At 41.4% G+C, this 18,473-nt stretch overlaps 2 protein-coding genes across 2 annotated transcripts in view; both read right to left on the bottom strand.

The window, feature by feature from the left end:
• Nucleotides 1-261: 261 nt before the first annotated feature.
• LOC144106499 (uncharacterized) lies at nucleotides 262-5,145 on the bottom strand. Its single transcript, XM_077639341.1, has 4 exons — nucleotides 4,963-5,145; nucleotides 4,393-4,475; nucleotides 1,971-2,062; nucleotides 262-1,489 (listed from the first exon to the last, which is right to left on the bottom strand). The coding sequence occupies exons 1-4, from the start codon at nucleotides 4,987-4,989 to the stop codon at nucleotides 1,071-1,073; spliced, it is 621 nt and encodes a 206-aa protein (XP_077495467.1). The 5' UTR covers nucleotides 4,990-5,145; the 3' UTR covers nucleotides 262-1,070.
• A 1,232-nt stretch (nucleotides 5,146-6,377) lies between these two features.
• Nucleotides 6,378-18,473, bottom strand: part of LOC144108356 (uncharacterized) — a 53,528-nt gene continuing 41,432 nt past the window's right edge. The window contains exons 6-7 of the mRNA XM_077641611.1: nucleotides 17,148-17,210; nucleotides 6,378-7,843 (exon numbers count right to left, since the gene is read on the bottom strand). Of these exons, the coding sequence (XP_077497737.1) occupies nucleotides 7,317-7,843; nucleotides 17,148-17,210 (590 nt within the window). The 3' untranslated portion in view covers nucleotides 6,378-7,316. The remainder of the gene's footprint in view (nucleotides 7,844-17,147; nucleotides 17,211-18,473) is intronic.

Consider the following 18,473-nt stretch of genomic DNA (forward strand, 5'->3'; position numbering starts at 1 on the left):
AGTGCCATGGTCGAATGACGCGATTACATAAGGGCGCGTACCACCTAGAAATGAGCTCCATAAACCATGCTGTTGTTTCGGCCTCTGGTTCAATCACTCCTTCTTTTATTAGAAACTGAACAGCTGGCAGGGCTTCGCGGAAGAGATGGACAATGACTCCGACTTTCATCTTGGTGAAGTGTCCACCACTAATGTGGATTTCTGATAGATCTGGTGCTACCTTAAGTTCATTGGCAGCATCATAGTCCAAGATGGCCTGTACATGCTCCAGTTTCACCTTCGAAGAAGTCAATCCATTCTTGCTTACTGTATCATCCCTCAGCGTGAAAACTTGAGCTTAAAAGCTGTCCTTTCAGGTTCTTAAGGACATGTGCTGGGTCAGAGATGAAAAAAAGTTCCTTCCCAACTAAGATTGGGTGGGGTATTGAGCAAGAAGCTGTCGAATAGCGGTGACTCGAAAAGCCAAATTCTCTCCACATAGCGTGGTTTGCTGCACCCATGTTACAGGTGACTACCCGTACTCCTAGGGAAATACGGCTGCATATCTGGACTATTTCCAGGACACACGTCTTGAGTAGAGAGCCATTCACATGCCTACCAGTAAATTCATAGGCTATCATTTGCTTCCATCTTTGGTTTACTCCACCTAGCAAAAACACCAAAGCATGGCTGGCTGCCTCTTCAGGCTTTGATGGCAAGGTCGTTTCTTCGAAAACCACGTCTTCCCCACGGTCGAGTTCAAATCCGGGTGCTATCTCCATTTCATCAAGAACGACAAGACAGACATTTCTTGTGCCCTCCATTCCCTCTGCTTTTGACCTCATTACGTCGATCACTTCATGCAGGATACCTGCAGAAACTCCAGGCTCTGAATTCTTCTTGCAAACATTCTGCTTGATTGGAGAGGGTAGCCAATCTTTCTGAGCGTTTCATACCCAGTGGTTACACAAGCAAATTTAATTTTTAGGCCTTGCTTTACTGTTTGCGCTGACCATGAATTGCCACAATTGTTGTTCTGAGAAAGGGCACGAATTTGGTCTTGATTTAAAAACTTCGTATTTCGTGAGAAATTAGCTGCCTGTTTCTGCAGCTTGCGATTCTTCTTCGGGTAGTTTTTTGACACTGTTCTTAGATTCTTTGTAGTGTTCTTTCAGCTTATTATTGGCTGCTGTGAGATCTGCTATCTTCTTCCTCAGCTCTGCTACCTTGCAATCAAAGGGTCGGGTCGCACAAACCACTGCAGTTTCTTGAGGCCGTACATCCGTGGTGGTCAAAGTAAGTTGCTCACTAGAACTGCTGCTTGCTGTACCCACCACTTTCTCATTTATCACTCCATCAGACGATGAATCTGCTGGAAGATATACTTGCGTGTTTAAGGAAAGGACGTTTCTCACTTCTGGTGAAGAACCTTGTGCGGCGGTGTCATCACTGAATAATGCAGGCACATGCGCACTTCGGTCCCTTGGTGGCCTTCGCTCTTTAGCAAGTTCTAGAAGCAGATAAATAAGCGAAACAGCACATTACATATTTAATATAGATGTCCTTTTGCAAAACTCCGAAAGTAAGCTTTTCTGCATTGCAAATTAAGTACCATTCGCCATGGCGGCCCATCCTACACGTCACGTGCAGCTGTTTTTCACCCCCTTCAGCAAAAGGAGTGGCTAGGCAAAGCTGGTTCTAATCCCTTTATTATGACAGCGTGCCATTTAAAGAAAGGAAAGCGGCATTCAGGCTATATATGTCTGCAGCATTGCACCTTTTTTTTACACCAAAGCTGGTTTGGTGGTAAGGGTGAAGGAATTTTGTTGTGCCAAGAAGCTGACCTCCAAAGTTTTGAAAAGGATCCATAGAAGACGCGCCAGAAAACTTAATATGTATGCACACCAACCACTTCCTCACTCAACATTTTTAAATGTAGAAGAGGTGATAAGCAACATGGCAACAAACACCAAGGTTAACAGGTATCTGACCTCTGAATGGGAGCACCGTTGGGACAGCATTGGGCTTGAGCTTCTTCCACCCATCTGCGCGGTTTTGTTCAAAGCTCGTCTTCGAAATGAGCCTGCAGATGAATTTTATCGGGATTAGCCCCACATTTCCTGCTTGAGAATGAAAACAATGAACAAAGCACGCAAGAAAACGAAGTAATCCGAAACAAACTGAAGCGCCATCACATGGAGGAATGTTGCCACTATTGGTGTATGCCACCACGTGACCACACCTTAAAGTATCCCCGTTATGTTGTGCGAACGGTGTTTTAACCTTCAAAAGTCTTTGTCATATTTCATTATAGCTTACGTTCTCTCAAATGTGCCCTTTGATGAAAAGCAAACCTCCTTTCACACTGCTAACAAAGTGTTTTGAGATTTCATTGCCGGATGTTGTCACAGCGCTTTGAGTTTATTTGGTTGAAGAAGTAACCATGGTCTACTAACGTCGCTCTCCCATAGCAGCTTCAGGCACGGAAACTCAAGTACCCATTAAAGTACTATACTAAAACTGTCATAGTTACTGTCTGGCAGCTGGGGCTATATTAGTCGTTTGTTTATCGCTCTTGTGGGCATAAAATTACTACCACAAATGCTGATCGAGGTTTCCATCATTAGCACACATAAGAACAGGAGAATGCATGGATTGAAATATTCTTAGTAAAAATCTTCTACTGCATTTCAAACAAAACTACTGTGGAATCAGGTGCCTTGGACACAAAGTTTTTTATTGCACCAAGAAAGACTGGGCCCTTAAAACTCAGTTGTCCGTCCTTTTAAATTATTTTTCTTTAAAATTAGTGACATAACTGACTGCACAAAACTGCTGCATGCATCATAAAGAAGCAAAAACCAAATCAGCTGGTAATCAAAAAGTGCTGGCACTGTAGAGATTCACTGGAATCTTACAAAATGAAGCTTGAGATTGAATGTCTTTGAGAAGCTGGGAAGAGAATAACTTGCATAATAAAATGGGAATAACCCTTTTAATGCGCGTGATGTGGAAATGGCTTGGAAAAACCGCAAATTTAATTTTAACCAGCAACAACAGCAAACACAAGAATAGAACCTGAAGCTTGCTTTTTTTCTGTGTTGAAAGGCATCATGAAGAGTGAACAATTAGGAGTGGTACAACAAAGATTAAATCCACATTTCCTCTTGATCTGTTCAATATGGGTAGATGCAGGTAAGTAATAGTGACGTGGCAATGAGAAAGGGACAAATTGGTGCCATAGAAACTTGCACTGCATCAAAAAAGCTGAGAAGATGGACTTCCAAAATGAAAAACAAAGTGAAAATAGATCAGCTTTAGCCAGGACTTTCATCCCATCTCATGCATTTTTTTATGGTTTCTTCCATAAATAGAAGAGGACACAACAAGCCGGGGTTGCTGAGCACAATTTCAGACTGCTACAGCATGCAAAAATGTTGGAGATGGGAGGTGACAACAGCATTAGTTAAAATGTTTGGATACCAATGATGAACAGAATGCCCACAAAAAATGCAGATCATTTCATTGGTTGTTGAACAGTTAAAACATCTGTGTTATGTGCACCAGCTTACATGGACTGCATTCAGATGAAAGAAGCCTTAATTAGCTAAATTATTGTATTGCTCATCCCACACATAAATGCATACAACATAGGGCCAAATCGACTCAATTTAACAGATATGCAATAAGATTCATAATTAAAAAGTGCAATGAATGAAATGAAGTATATTTTGAACACATGCAGCAAGCAGTAGCACATGTAGCACCAGAAAACAGAAAAAAGTGTGGGAAAATAAGTGCCATGAAAACCCTATGACAAAGCACTTGGTGAAAGGACAGAAAAATTGTGCTGCATCAGCAAGGAAACCACTTTCATAAGAGGCAGTAGCAAACATACAAACAAGACAAAATGTTTAGAACACAAAGCATCACGAATAGGATTCTTTCTACGAATATTCTCTTGAATTCTTCAAGGCATGAATACTAGACACAATGGAAAACAAGGACAAGGGCATGAAACCAGTCATAGCCACCAAGCTCACGATGCACTCGTACCCACAATTTCTTACAAAAACACTGGTGCAAGGCCTGCTATCGCATAGCAGTACTGTTAACCTAGGCACAAGGGCACTCACACAAGGTGCTAAATTCACTGACCACTAGACACATTTTACAGACTGGTTCCAAGCTATAACTGGAATATCAAGATGGGCAGCAGTTGTTCTAAAGCAGCATTCATCTGGTTTCATACAGTTAAAGCTGTTCTCTTTGGGACACAACCCACTGGCTGTGCCTCATATTGCCCATGGACACAGCTGGTGATGCAGCCAGTGGCTGCATGGCATATTGCTACCAGCTACTGTGCTGCCTGAGAAGCACAAAAAACACAACACAGAAAAAACAGAGCAGTACCTTTCGCCGAGTTTAGCACAATACGCAGCACATGGTAAATGGTTGGCAGATTTTTCCTTGTGGTTCTGCATGCACTCCAAATGCTGAAAAAAGAAGTGAACACAATTAATGCTCCTGTTTTTAAATAACAAAACATAACAAGCAGTTGAGCTCAATTCAATGAAGAATTCTACATGAACTCTGACCTATCGCAACTAGGTTTCGAATCTGAGGCGGCGCTAACAGATAAGCTTCGCTGACCACTGCACAAGATCACTATGCTATTGCCGCAACCGATAACATCTCTTCTTAACACTCTTGCATTGTGCATTGCACGTCATCGTCTTCATCAACTTCCATCTGTACGCAAAAGTCCTGAAACGAAATGTGCATAACTGGCTCCCTGGGTCAGTGGATGCCTCAATCACTCTTTGAGCTACATGATGGTAGTAACAGAGATGTGTGCTGCATGCATTTGCACTGATGTTTTGGCAGAAATGCGGCACTGGAGCATTAACCCGCCAGAGTTCACTGGCATTGGCGTTGACAAAATTGAGTCCGTTGACTTTGAGGAAAGCAAAGGCACCTAACTGGCTTCCTGGATAGTGGACACCTCATTCATGCTTTCAGGAATGTGGTGGTGGTGTCCGCCTACAAAAAACTCCTTTCGTACAATATTACATGCTTAGCAACGCTAAGCTGCCAGAAAAAAAAAATTTTTTTACAACAGTGCTAACACTAAACAGCAAACCTCGCAGCCTTTTCCCATTTCATTAGCATTAAGGAGCTAGCCCATGCTTAGTGGCGCTATTACCAGTACTGCCCCTTCTACCACCTCTCTTAGCCCCAGCTCGAGTAGCATAACACGTGTGACCACCAGTGCCAGACTTGGCAGCAACAAGCATGTCGCAGAAAGCATGTCATAGAAATTGAAAATATTGATGTTTTTACATACACCGCACACCAAGAACTAAAGCATTTTAAAGCTTACAAGTTATCTCAACAGGAGTGCAGACTACATTCTTAGTGACATGGCAACCATATATTTAGAAGTCGCTGAAAAAGAACTTAGACAACCCTTAATACCCTTAAGAATACAATGCAATAGCGTTAGAAATCTCTCTCAAACAATTTCTCGTTCTCTTTCATAGATTCGTAGATTGCAGGGAGTCTTCATACAACTACTGGTGCAGTGACGGAGTGGTGATGTGATGCGCCACTGCCCGGAGGGCGACTGTTGCAAACACAGCCGCCAATTGGGCTTGCGGGATCCAGGTTTGCTCTTCCTGAGCTCTCATAAGGTGTTTTTGCACAGATAGTACTTCTTTGGGAGGCTATCTCTCAACTAAGCTGATGTGCACAGCCACTGTGGGCAGGTGGCAACAGCACTGAATTCGATTTAATGTCATTGCCACCTGCCATGGTGGGCAGGCTGCTATCTACCCACTGTAGCAGGTCGGTTACCTCCCTTTCTGCGGCACAGATAGATGGACAGATGCTGGCTTTTCTTATGAATAGGACCACTAATATGCTATCACATTAACACTGCTGTGAGACCCATGCCATGCAGGGGCAGTATAGTTGTCAACCTGCAATGATGAAGTATACAGAGAAAGCCTGTTGTGCAATATCGACTGGGGCAGTATAGCTGGGGAAGGATCCAAGCAGAAAGCTTTCCAGTGAATTCTCGAGTTAGAATGGTGTTACTGACCTTACAACACATACTTGCCACAGTGGCTCAGTGGTTAGGGCACTTGACTCTACTACTGAGCTGTAGCACCCGGGTTCGAACACGACTGCGGCGGCCGCGTTTCGATGGAGGTGAAACGCAAAAGGCACCCATGTGCTGTATGATGTCAGAGCACATTAAACATCTCTATGAGGTCAAAATTATTCGGAAGCCCTCCACTAACACATCTTCGTTTCTTGTTTCACTCCCACCTTTATCCCTTCCTTGCAGAACAGTTTGGGTGTCCACCGAGATATGTGAGACAGTTACTCACCCATTGCCTTAGTCAAAAACCAATTTTTATTTCATCTTTCCTACAGCACAGTAAGCATATTGATCGCTGCCAGTCAGCTGCCATCATGGTACGCACAGTTCATGCTGGAAAATCAACATCTTTCACCATCATTCACCGTAAAACTTTGCCACACCTCACAGCTCTTCCTTGCGCATATGGCAGAACAATAATTATTCCAACATAATTTTTGATAGAAAATCCACTTGGTACACTTTAGATACAAGAAATAATATTAAACCTTCACAGAAATAATGGCAAATTCTTACAATGCATAACATCTGCTTGCAGAAGCACCACGAGGCACAGCACACATTTTTGGAACAACTGATACATTTGCAAAAGAATTGCACCATAATGGACTAAAAACAACGCTGAATTTCCCCACACTTTCTAGAAAATAAAACTGCGATGCATCATTTCAAAAATGGAATTACCATTCTCATATACTTAGTGTTAACACAAAAAAAATGTGTCACAGCGACATTTCCTGTACAAACTGTTGTACTTTAAAGTAAAAGCTAGGAAACAGTCATACACAGCCAACACATCTATGGCTAATGTGCTTTGACTCCATTGCTCACATTTAATTTGTGGGACACTATACTGTTCATAGTCATTAACCCTTAATGCCTGAGTCGGAATTAATCAATTTGGGCAATAACCCAAGTTTATTACATCTCACAACTTTGCCGAAATATCGGAACAGTAAGAGGTATTGCCAAGATGGAGCTTGTGAAATAATCTGCCTGTATCCCTTTAACAAAGACCTGTTAGCCAAACTGGTAGATTCCTAAAATGCAGAGTGGCTGCTTAACACTGCATCACAAAATTCCGACAGGATGCTCACCATAATTAATAAACAGCAGAAGGCTTTAAGGGCAAGTATTCTGAAGGTACACAAGATGCCACCAGCAAGCAAACCTACTTCTTCTTGTGGGATTGCACATGATATCTTCGGTGTGAATTTGTAGCAAACACCATGGGACACAAATGGCACTGGTACGGCTTTTCTCCTGTGTGCAAGCGAAGGTGCTCAGTAAGGCTGTCACTCCTTGCAAAGCCTTTGCCACAATGCTTGCACTGGTATGGCTTCTCGCCGGTGTGTATGCGAAGGTGATGTGTCAGGGTGGCCACCTGTGTGAATCCCTTGTTGCAATAGCTGCACCGAAAGGGGCGCTCTCCAGTGTGTGTCCTCTGGTGGTTCTTGAAGTTTGTAAGATGCACTGTGGAGTAGTCACACTCAGGGCAAAGATACCCCTGCCTTCCTGCTTGTGATATTTGTTGAGGGGACGAGCTGCAGCCACTAGGTGCTGTGACGGAGCCTGCATGGTAAAACAACACATACACAGTATTTAGCAAAATGTGAGAGGTATGCTTCACTGCACTGCTAGCATCTGACACCCTCTCAAGAAGAGGTAAGAGTTTGGACGCTCTCTCAAGACAGCACAAGTGGTATCAAAATTAACAAACTAAAGAGCAATTTAGACAACACAGTGTTTAAATAAATAATATTCCCAACATGGCACGCATTCTTGGTTAGCACAGAAGCAAATAACAGCATTTTACAGCAAAAGCATCATGGAAATTGTACCTAAAAATGTTAGAAGTGACTGTATATATGCAGCGCATATGGCAGGTTCTCTCAGATCATGATTGGCAGTTTACCAATATTTTCAAGAGAAAAGTGTACAACAGCTGTATCTTACCAGTACTCACCTATGCATCAGAAATTTGAAGCTAACGAAAAGAGTTCAGCTTAAGTTGAAGACAATGCAGCGAGCCATGGAAAGAAAAATTATAGGTGTAATGTTAAGAGATCGGAAGCAGGCAGAGTGGATGAGGGAACAAACGCGAGTTAATGACATCTTAGGCTTCGGCAGGATAAGTAATATGAAGGCAAGATAACCGCTGGTCCTTAAGGTGAACGGAGTGGATCCAAGAGCAGGCAAGTGTAGCACGGGGCGGTAGAAGGTAAGGTGGGCAGATGAGATTAAGAAGTTTGCAGGCATAGGTTGGGCACAGCTGGCAAAGGACGGGGTTAATTGCAGAGACATGGGAGAGGCTTTGCCCTGCAGTGTGTGTAGGCAGGCTGATGATGCATAAAATTTATTAATCCCTTCCATTGCTTATCAGAAAAAGGGTATGTTCTTATAGTAGAGAATTAGCAAGCACTGAGCCATCAGCAAGTGTAAGGTTATGCTCTATTAGCACGGAACTCTTTTGTAGCACTTCCCTTCGAACACAAGACAACAAACATGATATTGAGAACCATCAGGCTTGAAACCAGTGTTGTTGCTGATGCACACAGTAATGTAGCTTTTCTAAACATGTAAAACAGTTGTAAAAAAGCTATCAGGCATAAATCAAAGCACTGAACACAGGTTGATCATCATCACTGCCAGCTTAACTATGGCCGTTGCAAGAAAAAGGCCTCTCCTACATCTCTCCAATTAACCCTGTACTTTGCTAGCTGTGGCCGCTCAATGCCCTCAAACTTCTTAATCTCATCTGCCATCTAACTTTTTGCCAACCTAATAACTCAATCTCATCTGTTCCTGCTATGCTTTCCTTTCCATGAAATCCAGTTTGTTACCCACAATGTCCATCAGTTATCTTTCCTTCGCATCACGTGCCCTGGCCGAACCCATTTGTTCTTCTTGATTTTGACTATGCTGTCATTAACCAGTGTTTGATCCTTGACCCACTCAGCCTTCTTCCTGTCTTTTAAAGTTACACCTAGGATTTTGCTTTCCACAGCTCGGTGCATAGACTTCAGTTGAACCCTTTTCATTAGCCTTCACGCTTCTGCCCTTAGAGAAGTACTGCTAAGATACAGCTGTCACCTATTTTTCTCTTGAAAGATATTGGTAAACTGTCATGCATGATCTGAGAGAACCTGCCAAATACACTGCACTCTATCTCTTCTTATTCAAGTTAATTCACTAATGATCCAGATCTGTGGTCACTACATACCTTAACTAATGGGTTGTTAACAAGTAAAGGCCTATAATTGACGAGCATATTTCTTTAGTATTCCCGGCCAGTAAAAACTGTCATTATTGTCACTTCTAACCATAACAGTGCTCTCACAGTATCTTGCAAGAAATTACTGCGTGGATCAAAAGGCAGATGATAAAGCTGATGAAAGAATATCACACCGAATTCAGTATAATGTGAAATGACAGAAGAAAAACTGCTGTCATGACCTAAACAAGAAAATGCACAAGAAATAGTGTACCTTCATTTTACCACACCCAGAACAACAAGTACAGCAACCAAAAATGAAGAACACTTTTTATACATGGACACTGCACATTGATGTTTAATGAAAAGACGGTCTTTACGAAACCTAGTAATGTGTGAAACAGCATTAAGCACAAAAAAAATTAAACACCTTGCAACAACTGAGGAATCTGCATGAACACATAGAACACACCTGCTGATTGGTTGGTGAAAATGTAGGACATAGCACTTTTTCGGAGTTTTAAGAATAAAACAACACTGTAAACTAGCATAGAGACAGGCATTCACAAGCAAGAAACGGAACCATATTTTTTCCGGTTTCAAGCCCCATTTTTAAAGGACATTGCCAGAAGAATGTGACCACCAATGCTTGCTACTCTGTCCATTTTTTTTTTCATTTATAATACTGGCATCCCCAAATGGGGCTTAACAAGAGTGGAAAAGCAGAATCAAAGATCAACAGTAAAATTGGCACTGCAAGAACAGATGAGTTCAAAAACAGCTATACAACAGCTAACAGAAAATAGCCTCTAAATGCACACATGAACAAAATGCATCACATCAGGAACCAGGACAACAGCTCGCTTCGATAACCACAAAATAACCCTGCCGCTTTGAGTTAGTGCCATATACAAACTTATCAAAATGATACCGGTATTCATTTCATGATGTGGACAAAGCAACAGTCTGGAAGAGAGTTCCAGTCTGCAGCTTCGCGAAAAGTGACCAAACTTAAAACAATCATTTCGTATGGTCGGTAATGGAATGAACTTACTATGGCGATACCATGATGTTTCATTGGTTTTGATTTCAAAGCATATTGATTAGCATATTTTGAGAAAGTTAATAATAAAGTAATGGGCTTTCAATCTTTCATACATGGCTCAGGCTTCTAGCGTCGCTAGTTGAGCTTGTTTACAGGGCTCTGTTGAAAATTTGTGGAAAAATTTATTATAAACCCTACAGCAAGCAGCTGTATCCTATCAAGTTTGGAACAATTGGTTGTGGTGTAAGGATCTTATACTATTTTGGCATATTCAATTACACTCTAATAAGCATTTTATATGTGAAGCACCATACATCTGGAGTTGTATTGTGCAGTGTGTTTCAGGTACCATAGAAGCTTTGAAGACCCTAGTGCATTATGTACATTTACAAAATATATCACACGTGAGTGTTATTTCGGCACTGAAATTGAAAATTAAGTTTATTAAACTCCTGCCGCAATTATTGAGTGGAAGAGTGTCAGTGAAACATGCATTTAATTCATAGTAAACACAAAAGAATGAGCAGCAAACACAAACAATCACAACAAAAGAGACACTTCATGTAGCAAGGCATGAAGAGAGCAAACAATTAAAAGAAGCCAGCAAAGACTGAATTCATTTTGCAATATCTAAAAAATTCGTGGCATTCTTTCAATGCATGGGCCATTTCCCATTCACATGGTGCAAACAAAGAAAAACTTGTTCAAGAGCTGCATTTCCTGTTTTAAGAAATCTTTCTCCTATTTCATTATAAAAAGATAAGCACCTCATGCCAGAAATAGGTATTCAAAGCATATTCCCTGCGTGGTCTGTCTGATTTTCCGAAACAGATTTCTTCAACACTGATGCTCATGTCAGCATGCTTGCAAAAAATATTTTAAGATAAAATAAAGCCTTAATACACAGAAAACACATCCATTCAAGGACAGCAGGTTCCTTAGATGCCACTGCTCACAGTTCATTTTGGGAAGCAAGTAGAGTATAGAATCACCCTTCAAATATATGGCATCTTTTAACTCTTCAAATATATTACACCATGCAAAACACAAAGTAAACATGATCACTGCAATACCACTGAACCATGTAAAACACTTTTATGCAGGGACAGTGTTTCCTTAATGTGGGATTGCAAATGACAATCCAGGTATGACTTCGCTGCAAAAGCCATGGAACACAGATGGCAATGGTACGGCCTCTCGGATGTGTGGATGCGAATGTGGTCTTGGTGCATTGACTGCACTGGTGTAGCCTCTCACTCTTGTAGGTGCAAAAGAGTCTTTGCAAGTTTAGATTGCTCCCCTCCATGAAAATCTTCCTGCAATGAATTCATTGGTGCAGCCTCTTGCCCATATGAATAAAAAGGTGTTTTTTTTTTTAAATTGGCAGGAAATCTGAAGCCCTTGCTGCAATGGCTGCACCGAAAGGGGCGCTTTCTGATGTGTCCTCTCTGGTGGTCCATGTAGGCTTCGTGTACATTTGTGGCATTGCCATACTCAAGGCACAGGTGTCGCTTCTTTTCTGCTTGCAATTGTTCAGATGAGCTACAACTGCTATTAACTCCAATTGGGCCTGCAAAATGAAGCAAAGTATAAGTAAAGTCAGGTGCACAGTTGTCTTAATGCAATTATCAGAGCTAGCTGACCTTTCAAGAACAGTGAATTGATGCTAAGGATACTCTTACTGGGGTCGGTCTTGTTATGCTGGTGGCACAAATGGTGTCATGGAGAGTATTAAAGAAAACTCAAGCTGGAGCTAAAATCATTCCTATTTTTTGTGTTTGCATGTATTGCACACAATCATGACAGGCTACAAAAAACCTATTTTTGAAAGACAGCTTAAACTCCTATTGAACTAAGATCACCAATTATACATGGTCCCAATATAACTTCTGATAAGTGTTAGCAAAAAAAGGGCACATGAAGCAGTATATATTCCGTACAGCCTGTCACATTTTCGTTATCTTACCAGATTTGTAAAAAAAAAGAACCAAACCAAAAACGTGTATCAAAATTAATCACGGACATGAACTTGCAACCCAACTTTTTGAGCCATTCTTAGTGCATCACACACTTATTCTGTTACTTGTATTTCTAGTAGCCATGAGTAAAGATGGCGATCAACCTAGGAGCAGACTGAGCCATAAAAGAATAGTTATTTTCTAGAAAACAAAGACTCAGCTAAAATTTACATATATGCTTCCCCACACCTTTTGGAACAATGTGAGGTAGCCACAAATGGATGTTTAAAAAATAAGCAGCTTTAACTGTCACACTTGAGTAACTATAATGTGTTCAGTTTTACAGAAAAATATCAGGTAAAGCCATAGGAGTAAATAAGAACTTTAACAAGGACACCTAATATGGCACTAATGATCATTCTTCGCATGCAAGTTTCTTTATGCCATTTTTGCATAAAACTCAAAAGCAGAACAATGCACATGACACCATGTGTGCAACATTGAAAAACATGGAAATGGAAGGAAATAAAGAAGCTGGTCAAATGTTTTAGAGGAATCCTCCACAATGAAGTAGATTTGTAATAAGGCAGTAATTACTCAATGGCATTTACCCAAGTACAGCTGAAAGGCAGCAAAGAAAAACTATGCAGCTTTCTCAGAAACTTTGCAGTTAAAGAAAAATTCGTCCCAGTCCGGGGTTCGAACCGAAGACCAAGGCTTCACCGCAGTAGTCACTGTACTAACTGAGCTAACCAGGATGGCAAGCTTGTGGCAGTGCGAGAGTGAAGTGATCAATAAATCGAAGTGGGAAAAGTACTGGCCAAATGTTTAGGGTGAATCCCGCAAGTTGGATTAGATTTGTAGTAAGGGAGCAACTACTGCCTTATCAAGAAAAAGTTTTGTTTCTACATATGCCAGATGGAGACTGACAGTACAATGTAATCAACCTCGCTTGCTGCTCTTCTGTGCACTGTGGAAGGTTACAGAAGATGACAAACATTCTGCCTCTGTTATAACTGCACTTTATCCGTTCATTTTAATCCATATATGCCTAGCGTCCAACATGTAGGGCACCACTTTTTTGCACAGTCAAACTTACACAGTAACTAACTGTGCAAGAACAAATAATTTTGCACATTGTCATCAGAAAGTCATCATATGTGATTAGAAATGTGATTTTAACATTGACAGATCTTTGAAGTTTTACCACATGTATCAGGTAGCAAACTTGCTTAGTACCCTACATTGTATTACGGCTCAAAATTTTGTGTTGGGAAAAATATATCCACAAATAAAAGGTTGATTATGAAATGTGAAGTGCAATAAATATTTCATATCGAAAGATCTTTCAAACTTTTTCATATTTCTGAAGTTTATGCATATATGGGTTCAATGTGCGCGCGACTCCAATTCACAACTGATCAAACTAACTATTCTAGGACTGTAGAAGGAAGCGTGAATAAAGAAGACAATGAAAAAGGTTTCACAAATGAAATAAACACAAGCCAGGAAAATGAATGTACCAAGCAGCATGACAATGCATTCTACTCATGTTTTAAATATGACTGCAAGTGCTTAAAAACCATAAATGCAGCAACTATGATCAGTTTTATAGTATGTACATACTATGAGTGACAAAAGGCTGCAAAATATGAATGAACAGTTGAAAGTGCACCAATGCTTCACCACTCGAGGCACACGGCTGTTAGGACTTCCACCGCTTTCTTTTCATATGCAGAACAGTAATTTTGCATTCACCCATGAGCAGTGACTGGACACGGGCACAAGTTGTGAGGGTTCTTGAATTGATTCTGACTGTCACTTTACCACATGCCACGTAAATAGAGTCAATCATGCAAACAGCGTTGGAAGAGTACCCTCACAGGCACGAAATATAGGTGCCAAAAGTGGTCTCAATACAGCAATGTATGCAGCCACTCGGTGATGCTTTAGTGTAATTTGGCCAAATGTCACACACTCCACAATCTGGGGTCACACGCACGAAACTTATTAGGAACACCTTTTTCCTTATCAAAGAAAAAAATAGACAGCTTCAATAAAATGCCTACCATTGCACCGCAGGAAAACATCAAGGTGCAGTTTGATTTTCACACAAACGGTACAGCATGCCAGTTTAAAGTGCCTCTTTCAACAGGAGTGATTAACACATGACATATAGCCATATTAACAAGGCAAATTATAAAGGATGATTTCATAAAATACAAGACCACAGTCTGTTGCAACAATCAATGAATATGAAGCGTACATGGCAGTAACAGCTGACACACGTTTCAACCAGCTGCACTGCACTGAGGGGAGCAGAGAAAAAAACAGACTTAGCAGCAAGTAAAAGAAGCTACAAATATTCAAGGCAACTGCACAAGTTTTGATCCATGCTGTTCAGGAAAAATATGCAGTTAGGAGCATACTATATATTATCTGTCACATCACCTTCTCACCAATGCTGAAAAACAATGAAAAATATCAGAGAAAAAGAATTTCATAGGTGCAAGATGTATTTTTAAATATTGGCATTTTTGACACGGTTAAAAACTATGTATTTCACGATGCCAAAATTCTAAGCAGCTGTGTGTAAATCCATTGTTCTATGCTACGACAGCTACAACACATGAAAGTGTCTGCTAGCCAATCTGCCCCGCAGCAAAGCCTTACTAAAGCACTTTTGTTCATATCTGCTCGGACCTGGTGATGTTAATATTATTGGGAGCATTGTGGAATATTGTGTTGCCAATGGGAGTTAAGTGTAACCAAATACACACAGGTGGGGCCCAGCAGGATGTGGCAACAAAATAAAGAGAAGATGAAATTGTTTGAACTCAAAATTCAAGGATTCAAATGTATAAAGCTTCTCATTTAAAACATGCCAATCAGTTTTTGTGTACCAATTAAAATGGTGATGTAATCACCCATAAAGTAGCGGTTATGTTCAGGCTTCTCCTCAGTGCATAAAAGAAATGCAGAGAAACTCGTGATGTCGTTGTCACCAACATTTCAGATTTTCGCTGCCTCTGCCCACATACTGCGGTGTGTTGTACGATGTCTGTCATCATACAACACGCCATGAGCTTTAACTTCAGTGATGTTCAGTGTTCTTCCTTCAAGCTTCACTGGAAATGTAGCGCCGCCGTACATGACGTCATCAGTGCAGCCCCTGGCTGGCGTTTTACACTGCGGAGAAGCCTCAATGCTCAAGCGGCATTATTTGGTGATTACGCCACTATTTCAAATGATAGCACAGAAAGACTTCTCATGCTTCATCTGCAAGTTCAACACGTTCGACCCATATAAGCTCGAATTCAAAAACCCTTTTAATCTCTTTATTTGGCGAGTAATTTGTCATTGAATTACAATTTATCTCATCTTGGAGGTTTCCGCAATATACATTGGACAAGCAACAAACTTTCCCTCACAAGGTTTCTATGCTCACTTTTGAACATGATCACTATTCAGCTTCTCAAGGAAATGGAGTTATTACAGAGATAATTCTGGATGAGCACCTTAATAAGCAGGAAAAATACATGGTAAACACAATCTCTGGAAGCCATTTGGACAGCTGTTACATATCCTACAATCTTTAGCCCTCAATATTGTTTGCAATCTGGCCTCACTAGTCCGGCAAGGAACCATATATAAAGCTCAACGAAAGTGCAAGCTTTGTAGTAACCCTCCGTGAATGCACAGTGCACAGGACACTCTTCAGCAGGCTCCCACAGAGTGAGGACAGTTGGCAAAAGGCTTCTTAATATTGTCCAGTTGGAAACCAGACAGCGCAGCATCTACCATGGAGAGGCACAGGAGTACTGGGAAGATGAGGATTCGTGTTTGGCTTGGCTATTGTTGGCCCCAAAATGTGGATTCAGCCATAACAGTAAGGCTGAAAGGGACCCAGAAAGGGGGGTCTCAATAAAGGTGCGATATGTCTGGGATGTTAAAAGACGACGGTTCATAACTATCTTCCAGCAAGAATTATTTTAATGTGCTTTGTGAGAGATGAGTTATACGCAGACAAAATTTGAACTTCTGCATCTTCGCGCTTTGCCTTCTCTCGCATGCCAAAACGGCGCTCCTCAGCCGGCCCACACATTCGACCCCTCCCCTACTTCCGCCGGCTGCAGTGCACGCGGAGTGGCCACGGCCGCAGTAGCGCGTGACATCTGAAAGAATTTGGCGCTGAGAACCAATGATAACCCCTGGCTGCTGACGTTATTTGCAAGATGTGATGTCGTCCGCCAGGTTTCCACGTGCAAGCCCAGCACCGCGCGTCGTGGCGAGGTGCGCAACCGGGAATTTAGAAGAAATCTATTGTAAATTTCCCGCTCGCTTTTGAGGTCTCATACGCGGCATGGACGCTCGGTGGCCTGTACTCTACATACTGCAAGCATTTTAAAGCCAAGCTCAAACACCCCTTTCAGTGGCCCTTGAATCTTGAGGCAAACCTTGAAGAAATGCTGCAAAAAGTTACGATACCAGCCTGACACTTGCGTTAAGTTTATTTAGGTAGATAAAAAGGCACCACTGAAATAATTGCGTGTGCAGACTGAATAGAGCATCGTGATGCAGGTGCTTATTCAAAAGCAGAGTCCATGTTTTTGTCCCAACACTACCCAAACCAAGCAGAAAACCTAGTCTTCCCAGCATTTTCACAGTTGATGAAGTGCTCTTTAAGAAACTCGCATAGACTGTGGTGCCTGTTTTCCCTCTAGGCAATACTGAGAAACTCTGTGGAGATGACAAGCGACAATCTTTTGGCCAAGATTAATCTACAAATTGGTGCAGTGAGAGACTTGTCCTCACTGTCCACTGCCTTGTCCACTGCCAGGCTGCAGCCTAAAAAGTAAAGAAAAAAAGAAGAAAATGCATAATCATCAAGCAGAACTTTCCTTCAGTCTTCCAAATGCACCAGGCCTTTCTCCCTGAAGCAATGAACCAGAATCTACTACAGTACAATTTAACAACTAGGTGATTGGGAATAAGCCCAGTGCATGATGAAGAATTTCGATAGCGGCCGTGCTACTGCTATTACCACTAGCACTCACAAAACAGCTGCTGAGGGCTGCATTCAATTTATGACCATTTCGTCTATCAGCTCATATAAGATGCATGCAACACACCACAAACACAAGCCATAAATGTTCAAAATAAACACAATTTTTCCTCTTTCAGTGCGTACTATCTAGATTTAGAACGGCCTTCAAGAATATAGAGGACAAACCAGTGGCTCTTTAAGCTAACATATTCCATGGCCCATGTTTTCAATGAGTGCCACATTTTCATTCTGTTCACAGCGCTCATGCAATATATATAATCATAAATTTTGCTCTGGTTGATTTTAACAGAAACTGCTGATTCACACCCCGAACAGGATTTGTGCTGGTTTTGAGCACAAAAAGTGTTTTCACACTTCCACCAAGTGCGCAATCCATGGCCGTGGTGACAGTGTTCACTAGATAAGTAGCACAGTTAATTGCTCATTTTGAGAAACTGCTCCAGTAACTACTTGCCTCTGCAGACTTGAAGGTTCTACGTCACCATCAAATGTCTCGAATGCAGCACTGTCCACTGTCATCACCTGCTTTGGCTAGTTGCTTAGGCGGGTTTCCAACGCATAAAAGCATGCATAAGCGAAACATGCTCTGGTTAACAAGACAGTAAGTGGCAGTTCCATTGCTGTTGACACACAGACCACATGAAACCCCTCTCTCTCGCTCAACTTACTGCAACTCAGCGATAACATACAGACACCCAGATTTTTGAAATCAACTTCCACTTGGGGTTCTGTCTGATGGTTCCATCATTTATCTTCCGTTACTTTCATTGTTGATGATAGGATTTCCTTCTGCATGCACAGCTCTACGCTTAACAGAAAGTTAAAACCCTTTGTTTTTTGCTGGCTGAATAGAATGCTCTGGCTCTAAAGACGTCATGAAGCTATGAACTTAAAAGTGAATTTTTAGTCCTCCATGAGAATACCATATTAAAACACAGAAGACCAGTATTAATTCGTAGCAAATAATACCCGCAGAAGAAAAGAAAACGAGAATTCTGTCCTGAAATGATGTCCAAAAAATTGATAGGAATTTAACTCAGTTA

This window comes from Amblyomma americanum, chromosome 10, assembly GCF_052857255.1.
Source record: "Amblyomma americanum isolate KBUSLIRL-KWMA chromosome 10, ASM5285725v1, whole genome shotgun sequence".
NCBI lineage: Eukaryota > Metazoa > Arthropoda > Arachnida > Ixodida > Ixodidae > Amblyomma > Amblyomma americanum.